General features: G+C 40.3%; 1 protein-coding gene across 1 annotated transcript in view; it reads left to right on the forward strand.

The window, feature by feature from the left end:
• The window catches only part of EYS (EGF-like photoreceptor maintenance factor), a 181,278-nt gene that overhangs the window by 93,727 nt on the left and 73,219 nt on the right, over window positions 1-14,332 (forward strand). Inside the window, exons 4-5 of the mRNA XM_026726548.2 lie at window positions 1,426-1,534; window positions 3,891-4,114. Of these exons, the coding sequence (XP_026582333.2) occupies window positions 1,426-1,534; window positions 3,891-4,114 (333 nt within the window). The remainder of the gene's footprint in view (window positions 1-1,425; window positions 1,535-3,890; window positions 4,115-14,332) is intronic.

Consider the following 14,332-nt stretch of genomic DNA (forward strand, 5'->3'; position numbering starts at 1 on the left):
CAGATAAACCTTATCTGAGTGAAAACTTGATGTTCAGAGGTACAGCCATTCATTCTGCATTCCCCTGCTCTTTTCCCTATAGACAAGAGAAGGGAACTATTTGTCTGGAGAATTCACTATCATTTCGGGTGGGATATCCTGCATTTTTTAAATTACAGGCCTCCCAGAGTCATTTACTGAGATAGGCAGCTATAGAAATCAAATACTATATTTTTCAGAGTATAAGATGCTCCGAAGTATAAGACAAACCTAGCTTTTGGGGAGGAAAATAAGAAACAAATTCTGCCTCTGCCTCCCACCAATTTGCCTCCTTGCAGCAAACAGCAAACAGCCTGGTCAGCTTCAGCACAGCCTGATTGAGCACAAGAAGCTGATTGTTGGTTGGAATTGCCTCCCAAAGATCAGCTGTTTCAGGCTGCAGGAATTGCCGACGCCTATTGCCGCCTCCGTTTTCCCCATTTCTGGCCTCCACATCCCATTTTCAGCTTCCTCATGCCACGTTTTTGGCCTCTGTGCACTCCATTTTTGACCTGTTCTGGGCGGTGGGGATTGAAATGGGCAGAAAATAGAGTGCATGGAGGCCAAAAATGAAATTCAAAGGCTGAAAATGGGGCATGCAGAGGTGGCAATAGGTGATGCCGATCCCTGCAGCCTGAAACAGCTGATCATCGGGAGGCTGATCCTATTGAAAACCAGCTGCTTGTGCTAATCAGGCTGTGCTGAAGCTGACCAGGCTGTTTGCTGTTTGCTGCATGGAAGCAAATTGCTAGGAGGCAGAGGCCAAAGGGTGGAGGCCGGTGGGTGGGTGGGGCTTCGGCAACATTCACTGTATAAGATGCACAGACATTTCCATCCATTTTGGGGGGTGGAAAACGTGTGTCTTATACTCCGAAAAATATGGTAAATAAATAAATAAATTTCCCATTTTCTTCTGGGCTTCTAGGGCACCATTGGTAAATGTGCACAAGCCAAAGAAGTTTACAGGGAGAAGTGATCAGCTATTCTCTTTGGCCTATCTGCTCCCCTTGAATTTAAACTCAAGCTAGTGTTGCCTTGCTATGTGGCTTTGTTTTCCAGTCATTCCAGGGTTTTGATTGATTGATTATAGCCATTCTTTAGTCCTTTGATAAAAGGTAGGTAATAAATCTTCCGGCAATTAAATACATGCTGCCATTGCAAAGCAATACATGTAGCCCCAAGCATTGGCTCTGGTTCACAGACTGAGTCAACCAAGCTGTCATGTTCTTGGCTATCTATCTGGTAACCACTTTGTATTCTTTTACAGAAGTTGATGTGTGTGAAAAGCCAGCTATCAGAATTAGGCCTGTCTTCGAAGGGCAAACATACCATTCATGTCAGTGGCATGTTTTTATAGTCTTTCCTGTTAACTTCCAAAACAGTAATGAGTTCTCTGTTTCCTTCCAGCTATATGTTGTCTTCGGGCAATCCTGAAGGTTACTGTCTGATTGAAATGGCTGCAAATGAAACATCTTCTGTCCATCAGAGGACGTCTCTGCCAGCGCAAAGGACTCAGGTGAACTTGCCAAGCAGAACCTCAAATCAAATGTTAGCCCATCTATTTTAATATCTCTTACAAGTGCCCGTGACATAATTTTGAATTAGTTGAGGCATATTAATAATGATGTTCATTTAAGAGGCAACCAGCTGGGAGGGGGATTACCCTGCATTTCCCACTGCTGTGAACAAGATGGCTCTTGCTACAGCTTAATTTCAGTGGGATTTTTATGGGAGAAGTCCCTAGTGGTGGTCTTAAGGGGCTTCATGTTCAGCCAAGACAGTTGATGGATTGCTTACACAAAGCAGTTCATTTACGAACAACGGGAACTTGTACCCCAGTGATGAGGGTGTATATTAAGACTGACACCTTTTTGCAATTTAGATAATTCCAAATGCGTTAAGATGAAATGCCTATCATCTCTAACACAGACTCAATTTTATAACAATTTTCTCTGCCCAATAAAAAAAGTAGCCAAAGAAGAAAAAAACATTAAGGAGCAATTGTTATGCTTTATGTTAAATAAATGTAGAAGCAAACAATTAATGAAATAAACAATTAATGTTTATTTAGTTTACTTATAGCTGCCTAACTCCTAAGCACCTAAATATTAGTTAATTAGGCTATCCTATTTAAGGCACCAAAAATTAAGGAAACACAAAGTTAGTTTTCCAAAAGATTCCTTTTCAAGAAGTAACTGAGCCTCCTTTGTTTTTCTTTGAAGTCGTTTCACTTCTCATCCAAGAAGCTTCTTTAATTCTTCTTCAGAACTAAAAACTTTTCTTGGATGAGAAGCAAAAAGTCTTCATGGAAAAACAAAGAAAGTCCAGTTACCTTTTGAAAAACCACCTTTGGGACAACCGTGACCTGGATGACTGAGAATCTCCATAGACAAAATTAGTTTTGTTGAGGTATCATTGTTTTTTGGAGTTTTGCTGCCCAGAAAGAGTAGGTCTTTATTTATTAATATAGATGAATGTATCTGCTGCTAATTTGGGAAGTACCCAAATGGGTGGATTCAGCAATGATCGCCCCTCCTTTCCTGGATTAAGGCTTCTACAATTCTAGTTATTTTCATTTTATTTCCTTGATACTCAAGTTTTTTAACAAGTGACTTGTCATGGGGCTTTTTGGTAAAAGTAAAGCACTTAGCTGCTAATTTTCTACTTTGAATGCTTTGGGATATCTGCTGCTTCTTTTCTTGTTGTTTAGACCAGTCACATTCTATAATGCTTTTATCCCCTTGACATTTTTCAGACTTATAAAAAAAATATAGGCCAGACTCCACTTAAAAAAAAAATACTTTTTGGATGAGGCCAAACCACTTGCTTTTCCTGCCCAAACCATTCTTAGTCAAGAAGCATATAAATTTCATTATCATCATTATTATTATACAACACAGCAGAAAAGCCTGGAATGGACTAAAGTCTGGACCAGGCCTGATGAAATTTTCTTTCTTTAACTGCAGAAGAAAGCTTCTTAAAAGAATTGATCTAAGAATCGTAATATATTTATGTCTCTATTTTCTGACACTGCCAGATAGATTCAGAACTAAAAGGGAAGATGGCCTGCCTGCCTTTACAATTCTGGAATATGCCACGTAGTGGTGGTATTCAGCCAGTTCGCACTGGATCGGGTGAACAGGTAGCAAGTTCTGGCTGGCCACGCCCCCGACCCGGTCACCCGGTCGCTACTGGCTCGCTTGCCGCGCCTGCCCAATGCTAGCTCACCCCGCTTGTCTGATGCTCGCCCCTTAAGTATTTCTTTTTTTCCCCTCCCAACAATCAGCTGTTCATATGATCAGCTGTGCCATGATTCTCCTTGCTGAGGTCCAGGAAGGCAAAAAATGGAGGGAGGGGCTCAGCCCCCCTCCATTTTTTGCTTTCCTGAGCCCTGGAGGAGCCTTCTGGAAGCAAAAACACCCCCCCCCCCAGAGACTCCTCTGAAGCCAGGAAGGCCCCAAGAGTGTGGAGGGGTTCCATGTGCCCCTTCCCATGCTCTGTTTTTTTCTTCCTGAGCCTCAGGGGACCCTTCTGGGAGCAAAAACACCCCCCAGAGGCTCCTCTGAGGCCCAGAAGACCCCAAAAACAGGTCGGGGTGGCTGAAAAAAAGCAAAAAAGCCACGCCCACCCAGTCACATGGCCAAGCCCACCAAGCCATGCTCACCAAGCCACACCCACAGAACCAGTAGTAAAAAATTTTGAATCCCACCACTGATGCCACTTTGCAGGGGGCTACAATATGATACAGACAGGAGTAATTTACTTCAGCTAACTGCCTGGGGTTCTTCTCTCAGATTTTCTTTCATGAATAGAAAACAGTACACAATTACAGCCATTCTTATTGGAGCTTTTATCTGTGTGATCTTTTTTAGGTTAGCTTTGGGCCAATATTCCTTGGAAATGTCCCTTCTCATCGCACAAACATTCATCCAAATTCTGGAAAGATTTATGGCTTCAGGGGCTGCATCAGGGAATTGCAAGTCAACACCCAAGAACTCTCCATTATAGAGGAAGCATTGGAAGGGCAGAACATTGACAACTGTAATGTTCCGGTTTGTAACTATCATCCATGCCGCAATGGTGGTACATGCATTAGGTAAGCATAGTCATTGCAATTATATATGTCAGTGCATCATTTGATTTAAATGATTCTTTGGCTTGTTTGTTTGCAAAATGTATAGGCTGCCCTATGTCAGACTGGCTACCATTAGTCTTCAATTAACAACAATTCATTTAGTGACCATTCGAAGTCACAATGGCAATGAAAAAATGACTTATGATAGTTTTTCCCACTTATGACCATTGCAGCATCCCTATGTCACATGATCAAAATTCAGTCGCTTGGCAACTGACTCATAGTTATGACGGTTGCAGCGTCCGGGGGTCATGCGATCGCTTTTGGCAACCTTCTGACCAGCAAAATCAATGGGGAAGCCAGATTCATTTAACAACCATGTTACTAACTTAACAGCTGCAGTGATTCACTTAACAACTGCGGCAAGAAAGGTTGTAAAATGGAACAAGACTCACTTAACAACTATTTCACTTAGCAACAAGAATTTTGGGTTCCGTTGTGGTCATAGGTTGAGACTACCTGTAGCATTTTTCTATTGAGTTTCCAGAGGTCTTGCTTGATAAGTAAGAGCTACTCTTGTCTTCTCAAGATAGGATCAGAGGGTAAGTTTTCAGCCAATACACAGAGAGAACTAAAAAGAATTGGCCAGGGGTATTTTAGGATGAATTCCTAATATATCTTCCCTCAAAGTCAAAGGTTTGTACTTGGTTAACCTCTGAGGTTGAGGAAGGGATAAAAAAAATGGGAAAAAAGATTTTCAGTTTGTGTCCTAAGAAGCAAATCTGAGGATGAACAGGCAAGAACCTGTGATTGTGACATGTTTATCTTCATGCCTAAAAACAACCTGACATAAGTTTACAGCAAAATAAGTTTAGGGCAGTCCTGGAAGGAAAAATGAAAGGACTGGATTGTGAAATGACCATGTTTCAGCTGATAATGGAGGATGAGGATTCATAAGTGCAAACTAATGAATGATTGGTTGAAATTTTATGTTCCAGTGAGGAAAAAATAGGAAGGACAGCATAAGAAGATGTGACTATACAACAAGCTTAATGCAAATTCGAAAACAAATAGGGAACATACAGAAACTGAAGGAGCAGAAGTGAACTTAGACAATGAGTGCAACATAGCTGAGAAATATTTCTTTACTATGAATGAGGTTGTATCTCTAGAAGCAGGTTAATAGCATCTTCAGGTACTAAAGGAGCTATTTTAGTGGAATCCTTATGCATTATCTTTGAGAAATCCCAGCGAGTTGGTGAAGTGTTAGTTGACTAAAGGAAATGTCTCTTTTCCTCAAAAGAGGGAGGGGGGAGGGAGGGATGAAGTGGGGGGGTGGGGTAGGAAAATCCAGCAGACCATTCATTTAAAAAATTACAGATTTTCATAAAGATATATGGAGGGTTTGTGCATTTTATTTACAGATGACATACCTCATGATTATAACCAATCTTTTAGAATATCAAAACACTCTTGATAGATTAAAGAAATGTTGAAGGATACCCGGATTGATGAAAGGATCTTGGGATAATTTGAGCCGGGAAAGGAGCAAGAGAAATGCACTATTAGGCATTACAAAGCATATTGTCCAAATCACAGAAAATAATTGCTCTGTTTTACTTTGATCTGATCCTGCCAAGTGTACCCAGTTCTTGGCATTATACTTTAAGAAAGATTCAGAGAAATTAGAACAGACTTACAGGATAGCAGAGAGGATGATTCGAGTTGTGTGAAGAAAGACTAAAGAAACCAAGAAAAGACAGTTCCGTGGAGGGAAGTGATTTGATTCAAATATTCAAATATATCTTCAATATCTGGAAAAAATGTTGCAAAGAAGATCAGCATTTGTTCTCTCTCATTCCAGAGTACAAGTCACTGATTAATGTTTTCAAATTACAAAAAAAGCAGATTCTGTCTGAATCCTGGAAAAACATCCTAATAATAACAGTTGTTTGACCCTGGAACCAATTACCCACAAAAATGGTGATTTCCCCTTCATTGACTCTGTTTAAGCAGAATCTAGACAGCTATTTGTCTGGGCTGCTTTCCTTTGGATTTTGCACTGAGCAGGAGCTCTGAATAGCCCTTCTGGCTCTATGATTCTAAAATATTTAAATATTTTATTCATTTATCCCTTTATTAAAAACAAACAAACAAAACACAGCAGGTTACTCTTCAGCCAAAAAGATGTCTTGGACAGCATGGTCCTAGGAAAAGATCCAATTTCTTGGTGTTGCAAAGAGATGCCACATTTATACTCCTCCATATTTTAGTGGCCATATCTGAAATTATGTAAATTGACTTAGTTCCTCTGATGACCTGCTTCAATGAAATAGTTCAAGGAAAGGCAAGAGAGGCTACCTTCCATCTTTTCTACTGCTGCAGCCTGACTGGAATGGCTTTAGTCAAGTAATCATCAATAATAGAAAAAACCCAATGAATCTGGTTTGTCTGACCTTGTTGGAAAAAAGGCATGCTATTTCTTCATTGCAATCTAAGCTGTTTGAAATATTGAAACCCAGAAACTCAGTTTTGTTTTGTCCCCCATCTCCCCCAAATGGGGCTATTCAAATTAGGAGTTTGGCTAAAATACATCTATTTTTAATGAACAAGAAGTGTTCACAGTGATCATGCCACTTCATGTGACATTAGGATTAATCCTAATCCAAGCAATGCCAGGTGAAAATTGCTAAACTCAGCAGTTAACAGGGAGACAGTGCAGGAATTTGAATGCTATATATTTGTCCCAGGCACAACATTTAATTCAAGTGTTTCTGGGAAAACGCTTCTGGGAGGCTTGAGGTGTCCTGTATATATTAGCATGCCTAATTTATTATCACTCATGGATTTAGAACTACATTTAATTATTATGTCTGCAAAATGATTATATACGATCAATTTGGTTACAAAACAAAAACAATTTCTAGTAATTTGTAATATTTTCTAGCCTTTACAAGTTAGTTTTGTGTGTGGTGGTGGTAGTGTTGTTTTCCCAAAGATCCTTCTCTTTATTATTTTTATCAGAAGTATTTTATATTATTTGAAGAAACTGTGGGATCAGCATTGCTTTCTAGCAATTTCTTGTTTAAAAAAAAATCCTTATAGGATATGTTAAATAATGTGTTAAATCCTTATATGTTAAATAAGTGATTAAACCATGAGCTAGGTCTTCATGCCATAGTTTATGATAAAATTATTGGGAGTTCAAGGATACCTGGAAGCTATTCAACACAGGCTAGAAAGAGTCAGAAAGCTAAACAGCCTAAAACCAACAAGAGAAATGTTGTGGCTCTGGCGATTTTAAATTTCATTTTTTTTTTCATAATCTCCCTATAGAGTGGTGTGGTGGCCTAGCGATAAAGACTCTTGCCTCATACTTGGAAGGTTGAGAGTTCAATCCTCAGTAGTGGCAGATGTTTCTTTCTCAGGGTGCAAAGAAAAAAAATAGCTGCTGCAAACTCTGTGTGGAATCAGGAAGGGTTTCTGGTGAGTAAATGCTCAGTTCCATTCAGTTGTCCAGACTCTACCACAAATGAAAGAATTACAGGGTCGCAAAAAGGAAGTTTCAGAGTCTTCTTATGTAATTTAAAAAGTATTCTGTGAGAAACCTCTGATGGGAAATTATTGTTCTGTCTCTTCCGATACAAGCTAATGGAAAGCAATTTGGAAATAAGTAACAACAGTTAATTCATGGAGATTCACAGAATCCTGAGATTTCATCAGAATCACAAAATGTGCATCATGATTTGCTTATTGCATTTATTTGTTGATTCATCATGTGTATTATGATGAAAGCTCTGCCTCTTATGAATATCCATGCAACGTTGAAGTGCATGTGCAAAGGAGACACAGTTTTTGTTTTGAGATGTATTTTATCATTTCCCCCTTCATCCATGATCAGAAGATGTCCTGTTCTAGGGCAGCAGTTAGATCAGTTGTTAGAATGCTACATTGGACGCACCTATAAATCTGCTGATCACTTAGGGCAATAACGAGAATGAAGATGAACTTTGAAATATTCTTATCTAATTGCCCCAAGTCCTGCTATGTTGCTTTATTGAGGCAAAAGGTGGGGGTGAGTTCCTGAGAGGGATGAAGGAGGAACCTCACCAAGTATATTCCCAGCAGGGTCACCCAAGATGTGAATCAATAATTGATTCAAAGAAGAACAGACAATGATAGAAGGGTTTTTCTTTAATCTTTCAAAGCTAAGTCATACAATATATAGGCCAGAAATCAATAAATGATTAAATGGGGAGGTATCATTGAAATGATTCTTCAGCTGGAGTCCTAAGTATGCTGATGTAGGAACAAGTCCTACTGAATGTGGTAGAATATGCTTCTGGCTAGACCAATTGACCGATTATGGATACTCAAAACAAGCGAAACCTTGTTAATCACAATTCTACAAAAGTTCATAAACTAGGCTATACAGCAGGAGATCTCTGAATCTTTTTCTACATTTGTGGAAAGGATTTCAGGTAGCTGAAATTAGATTTAAAGCTCACCATAAATACAACAATCCATATTTAAGCTCAGTCATGTGAATGAGCTTCTGCTAACAAAAAGGAGGCATGACAATCACATTATCCTGAAAGACGTTCCCAAATCTATTATCTTATGATCAATAATGCACCTAACCATCAATAGGAGCTTGTAATTTCATCCAAGAATGGTTTCACCCACATAATATTGTTTAAGTAGAAAAGATGAATTTAAGATAGCTTATGACATTTTTTTAAGAAAAGAAAAATCACAGTTGGGGGGGCATTTTATTGAGCTGACACAACTTCACTCTATTGCATAATATTTCATCAGCTTCATTCAGGAAGCAATATAGGTGTACATTTTCCTCATCAGTGCAGGCATACTTTCCAAACTTCTTTCTTTAGAAAATAAATAATTGGTATTGGTGAAAACTAGATTTAGCTGCATTTAGTTTTCTTTTTATATGAGCCTCAGTGGCGCAGTGGTTAGAGTGCAGAATTACAGGCTACTTCTGCTGACTGCTGGCTGCCTGAAATTTGGCAATTCAAATCTAACTCTGCACAAGGTTGACCTCCTTCTGAGTTGGGTAAAATGAGGACCCAGATTGTTGGGGGCAATATGCTGGCTCTGTAAACTGCTTAGAGAGGGCTGTAAAGCACTGTGAAGTGCAGTGGTGGGATTCAACGTTTTTTACTACAGGTTCTGTGGGCCTGGCTTGGTGGGCGTGGCAGGGAAAGGATACTTAAAATCTCCATTCCCATCACACTCCAGCGGGAAGGTTACTGCAAAATCCCATTCCCTCCCCACCTTACTAACCTGCTTTCCAGTTCCATTCTCCTGCGCAGGGCAACAAAAGAAGACCCAGCTGATCAATTGGACTTGGGAGGCAGAGAATAGATGTGGGTGGGGCCAGTCAGAGGTGGTTTTTGCCAGTTCTCTGCTCAAAATGTCCGCTACCAGTTCTCCAGAACTGGTCAGAACCTGCTGAATGCCACCTGTGGTGAAGTGGTATATAAGTCTAAATGCTATTGCTATACCATGACTAATTATTATGACTTAAAATTAGGCCAGGCATATCCCATTTTCACATCCCCCACCACCTTGGCTGTGGCTGTTGCAGTGGTGTTTGGGACATTTGGTGGGGATTGTGGTGGTGGGTGGGCAGCAGGCAAGCGTTGGAAGCCAGGCACATCCCATTTTCACACATCCTACCACTGCTGCTTTCGCTACCATACAGATCTCCAGGAACCCCATGGTGGTGGCAGAATGTGTGAAAAAAAAACGTGCCCAGCCACCATTCCTTCCCCATAGCCCATCCCACCCACTGCCACTGCACAGCCTGAACACTGCCACTGCTGGAAAATGGCCCGTGGCAGTGGTAGCCGGACTGTCAAAAAGGAAAGCCCCCAGCTGCCACCACCACTCTGTGCTCTTTCCAGCCTCCAGCTCTCCTTCCAGCTGCCCATGAGTTGTCCCCACAGTGAATTGGCCATGTTGAGTGGTCCTGCGACAACTTGATGTCAGTGAGTTGACAGAGGCAACTTGGCAGTGATGTAAGCTGCAGTAAGCAGTAAGCAGGGCTACAGTAAGCTAGCCATGCCAATCCGGCCACATCTAGTTGTCCTAGACCCTGTGAGGAAGACTTTACCATTTGTTGTTAATCCCATCCATTCATTTATAATATTTTAAACATGGAGAAGAGGTTGCAGTGTGTGAGCTCTGATCACACTCTTGATTCCTCTACGTCAGGGGTGGGATTCAAATTTTTTAATAATGGGTTCTGTGGGTGTGGCTTAGTTGGTGGGCATGGCTTGGTGGTCATGTGACTGGCTGGGCATGTCCAACTCAATATCATTCATTTCGAGGCACGCATCTCCTCATCTGGCCTCTCATGAACATGGGGATGCTGCAACAGTCGTAAGTGTGAAAAATGGTCATAAGTCACTTCACATTGTAACTTTGAATGGTCACTCCACACAAGCAAAGTACCAGCAAAGGAGGGGGAAAAAACTCCAGAGACATTCCTGAGACAGGAAGTCTAGTCCTGCCAAGAATGTAATAAGACTTAATGGAGAGGCAGTTTCTGTAAGTAACACCAGAATGTTTCCTTCCTGCCTTCCTTACTGGATTAGGCCAGTAATTTCTTCTAACAACCAGTTCTCTGAACTGCTTAGAATGTTAACAACCGGTTCTAGCGAATAGGTGTGAACTGGTAGAATCCCACCCTGTTCTACGTCCTACCAAGAGAAGAATCCAAGACCATGTACTCTGTGCAAGTGTGCTGGTAACAAAGAGCAGAAGGATTACTTGTGGTCAGTAAGTCATCAGGTGATAAAGAGTCAATGCCATTGGATTCATACCTCCAATAAATCATATGGGTTTCTGAATCTAGAAAAGAGTGAAACACAACTTCCATTTCTCACTTCTGAAGGATTATTCTATCAAATTGAACTTGGCCTGTCTAGCAATCTCTCTAAAAGTAGATTGTATGTCCTGAAGGCCAGCTCGCCTTCCATTGAGGAGTTGCATACTGCACAGGTCAGAAAATATCTACAGATCCCCTCACATCCTGGATATAAATTGTTTTCAGTCCTCCCCTCAGGATGCCACTGTAGGGCATTGCATGCTAAAACAACTAGACACAAAGATAATTTCTTCCCCCGTGCCAACACACTGCTGAACACTTTATTTTCACAGTTCTGTCTTATGTTTAAGTATATTTACCCATGTAGTATGACTGTGATATTATTATTTCCTTCTTATCTGTGCCACAACTTCTGTATTGGTATCAGTGTTCTGATTATTATCCTTTGTTATTATCACTGTTATTATTACTTTGTTGTTTTGCGTGTATATTGAGAACTTAAGCACTGGAAACAAATTCCTTGTGTGTCTAATCACACCTGGCCAATAAAGTGTTCTGTTCCGTTCTGTTCCATTCTGTTTTATTCTTATGATTATTCTGGTTTCCAATGTATTCAAATATTTCAGAACAAGGAATCCCTAACAAAGCTAACTTATATGGATTTTGTTTTGCTTTGCGTTATTTTTGGTCTTAGCTGAGTTTTCACAAGGCTGTAAAACAAGAGACTCCAAACTAAATAAACAAAAGTACTATTACTCTCTTATATTACCCTGCCTAGGAAGGACAATTAGCAAAAATGTTTCCCCAAAGCAGAGCAGTGTCAGTTATTTTTTTCTCAATTACCTGTGCTAATATTATGTTTCATATATTTCCAATACATGGAAATTCACTTTGGGAGTCAAACTCTTAAATGTTCATTATGCAGTGAAAATAATTTGTACTGCAAGCCTTGAAGCTCTTCGAACAACTGATCAAATATTCAGAAAACAAGACCCACAATTCTTCCACTTTGTATGTGAATAGACTCTTAGTGTGGTCAGAAAGCCCCTGACATTGTTTTCTGAGTAATTTTATTACAAACATCCTTGCCAGTTGGCACATGTCAGTGATTAATTTGGAATGTGAAAATGTTTTAAAATCTCTGGAGCCTCCTTCTGCAATTGAGATTTCTTTGTTAGTGAATTACAGGAATGTTGCCTGATTTTTCTAGCAACTGAAGGGCTGGGTTTTGTGGAAAGAAATCTTAATATTCTTGAATGTTCTCTGAGCAGTAGTCTGCAGAATAGCCTGAGGATTGTAAAATAAATCTAAAGTCATGGACTAATGAGGAGTCAATACTTGGTTTCATTGTGCCACCTCTGCAGCAAGGTCAAACAAGCTGAGAAAGGGCATGAAGAAGAGAGAAGGCCATCTCCATCTGCCTGTGACTAATCAGGGACAGATAAAATAAATTTGCTCTGATCTTTCTTTCTAGGCACAGGGTAACTTTTTAACTTGACATCCTAACTTTCTGCACTGGTCCTTCAAGGAAACACCCTGCATTTTTAGCAACACAGCTCTCTTACATGGCAAACTTATTTTAGGTTCTTTGTCAGGAACCCTGAGTGGCAATTGTAACTCTATCCAGATATGCTGAAGGCTGACTGGCAATGTTTCGTTGCATTTCAGATAATGCATTCTTTCTGAGAGAAGAACCCAGCCACTTTGATGTAGCCAGGCTAGGGGGAGGTTCAGCATCACCGAGTGGAACAATTGGATGAGAGAATAGTAATTATGTCTCTCTCTCTCATTCATTCATTCATTCATTCATTCATTCCTAAGAAAGCAGAAACAAGTCCCATACATCTATGGTGTTAGCATTTGCTTCTTCTGTCTTCCATCCACAGTCAATGAGAAAAATCAATAATTATGGAAGTGCATTGATAATGACCCAAAAGAGAGGCCAGAGCAGCATTATGGCTGCTTCTACAGGTCTTGTATCACATGCACATCCAGCAATAAATAGCAATGTGGAGAAATGTGTTCTGCTATCTTTGAATATGGACTTATCAAATCTGATTGACTTACTCATCTTTATTTTCATAGCTCTAACCGAAGGCAAGGTATAAAAATGCAGCAGCTAGTCAAACTATTGCTGAAATCTGCATTAGGACAGAGAATGTGACTCAAAAGAAAGAGTATTAGAGGTAGTACAGGCAAAAATGTATAGTGTCAGCTTTGAAATTCAGCTGTCACATAATGGAAGGGAGGTGGAGGAGTTGAAAAGTTCAAGGTTATTCTGTATGTTGTACTAAGAAATTCCAGTTGCAGTTAATTGGTTCTCATGATTTATGAAGTGTAGAAGTGGGACGAGAGAAGGTGGATTATGTGTAACGCCCGAAAATACTTTCACTTTGGGAAATTCCCTTAGACGTACCAGATCTGTTCCTAAATAAATCAGTCAGAGAGGATATGTGTCGGAGTGATTGATATCATGGATACTTTCTGGATGCCTTACATATAGTTTAAGAGAAACAAGCAGTTAGAATGTATACAGGTTTTCATGGAGGAGTGTACTGTAATAAGAAAAAGCATTAGGAAAACATGCATTTCAGGCTCCTAATTGACATACTGCACACAAATGAGTTGTATTCAGAGGTGGGCTGCACATACTGTAACAACCGATTCCCCTAGTGCAAAACCGAATATGTGCGCATGCGCACATACCCCCATCGGCACTTGTGCACGGCTGTAAAAACACGGGGATTTCCTGCATGCGGCAGCCACAGAGAATAGGCAGGTGAGGCATGGAAATCAGCTGGGCTGTGTGGGTGGGGTGAGTGAGCCAGATATATAGGATGGGATAGCACCAGAGCAGCGGGCGGACCTATATCTTGTATGTCGGAACTACCATTATGGGCGAGCTGATCCGAACTGGCAGTAGCCCACCACTGGCTGTATTGTATTTTTTGAAATCTGTCTTGAGTTCATATTCAACAACACTGAAAAATGGCTTGGTGTTCATTTCACCCCATTGTTGGTTTTGTTTTGTTTTTATCTGCTTTATGTTAACTTTTTAATCTGATTTTCAGAGTTTCCTTGTGTCCAACTAAGCCCTCCTGTAGCCTTGCTTGCTCTGCTCCATTTCCAGTCTTTTTACCCTGAAGGGGGCAATAAGACATGGATATTTTAGAAAGAAATAGCTTAGAAAGAAATCAGCAATCTGAGGCAGCAGAGGGACTGAGTAAATTTAAGCTATAGAAAAATGAAAAATTGAGTGAAATTGACCTTGACATCTTTGCCCAACCTTGTAACAATAGAGCACTGAGGTGAGAAAGGATCATGGCAATACTGCTCAGGAATTGAATTCCAGTTGCTTTCAGGTTCATTCTCAGTATCTCCAGTTG

The sequence above is a fragment of the Pseudonaja textilis genome, chromosome 1 (assembly GCF_049901715.1).
Source record: "Pseudonaja textilis isolate UNSWEBS1 chromosome 1, rPseTex1.2, whole genome shotgun sequence".
In the NCBI taxonomy this organism is placed as follows: domain Eukaryota; kingdom Metazoa; phylum Chordata; class Lepidosauria; order Squamata; family Elapidae; genus Pseudonaja; species Pseudonaja textilis.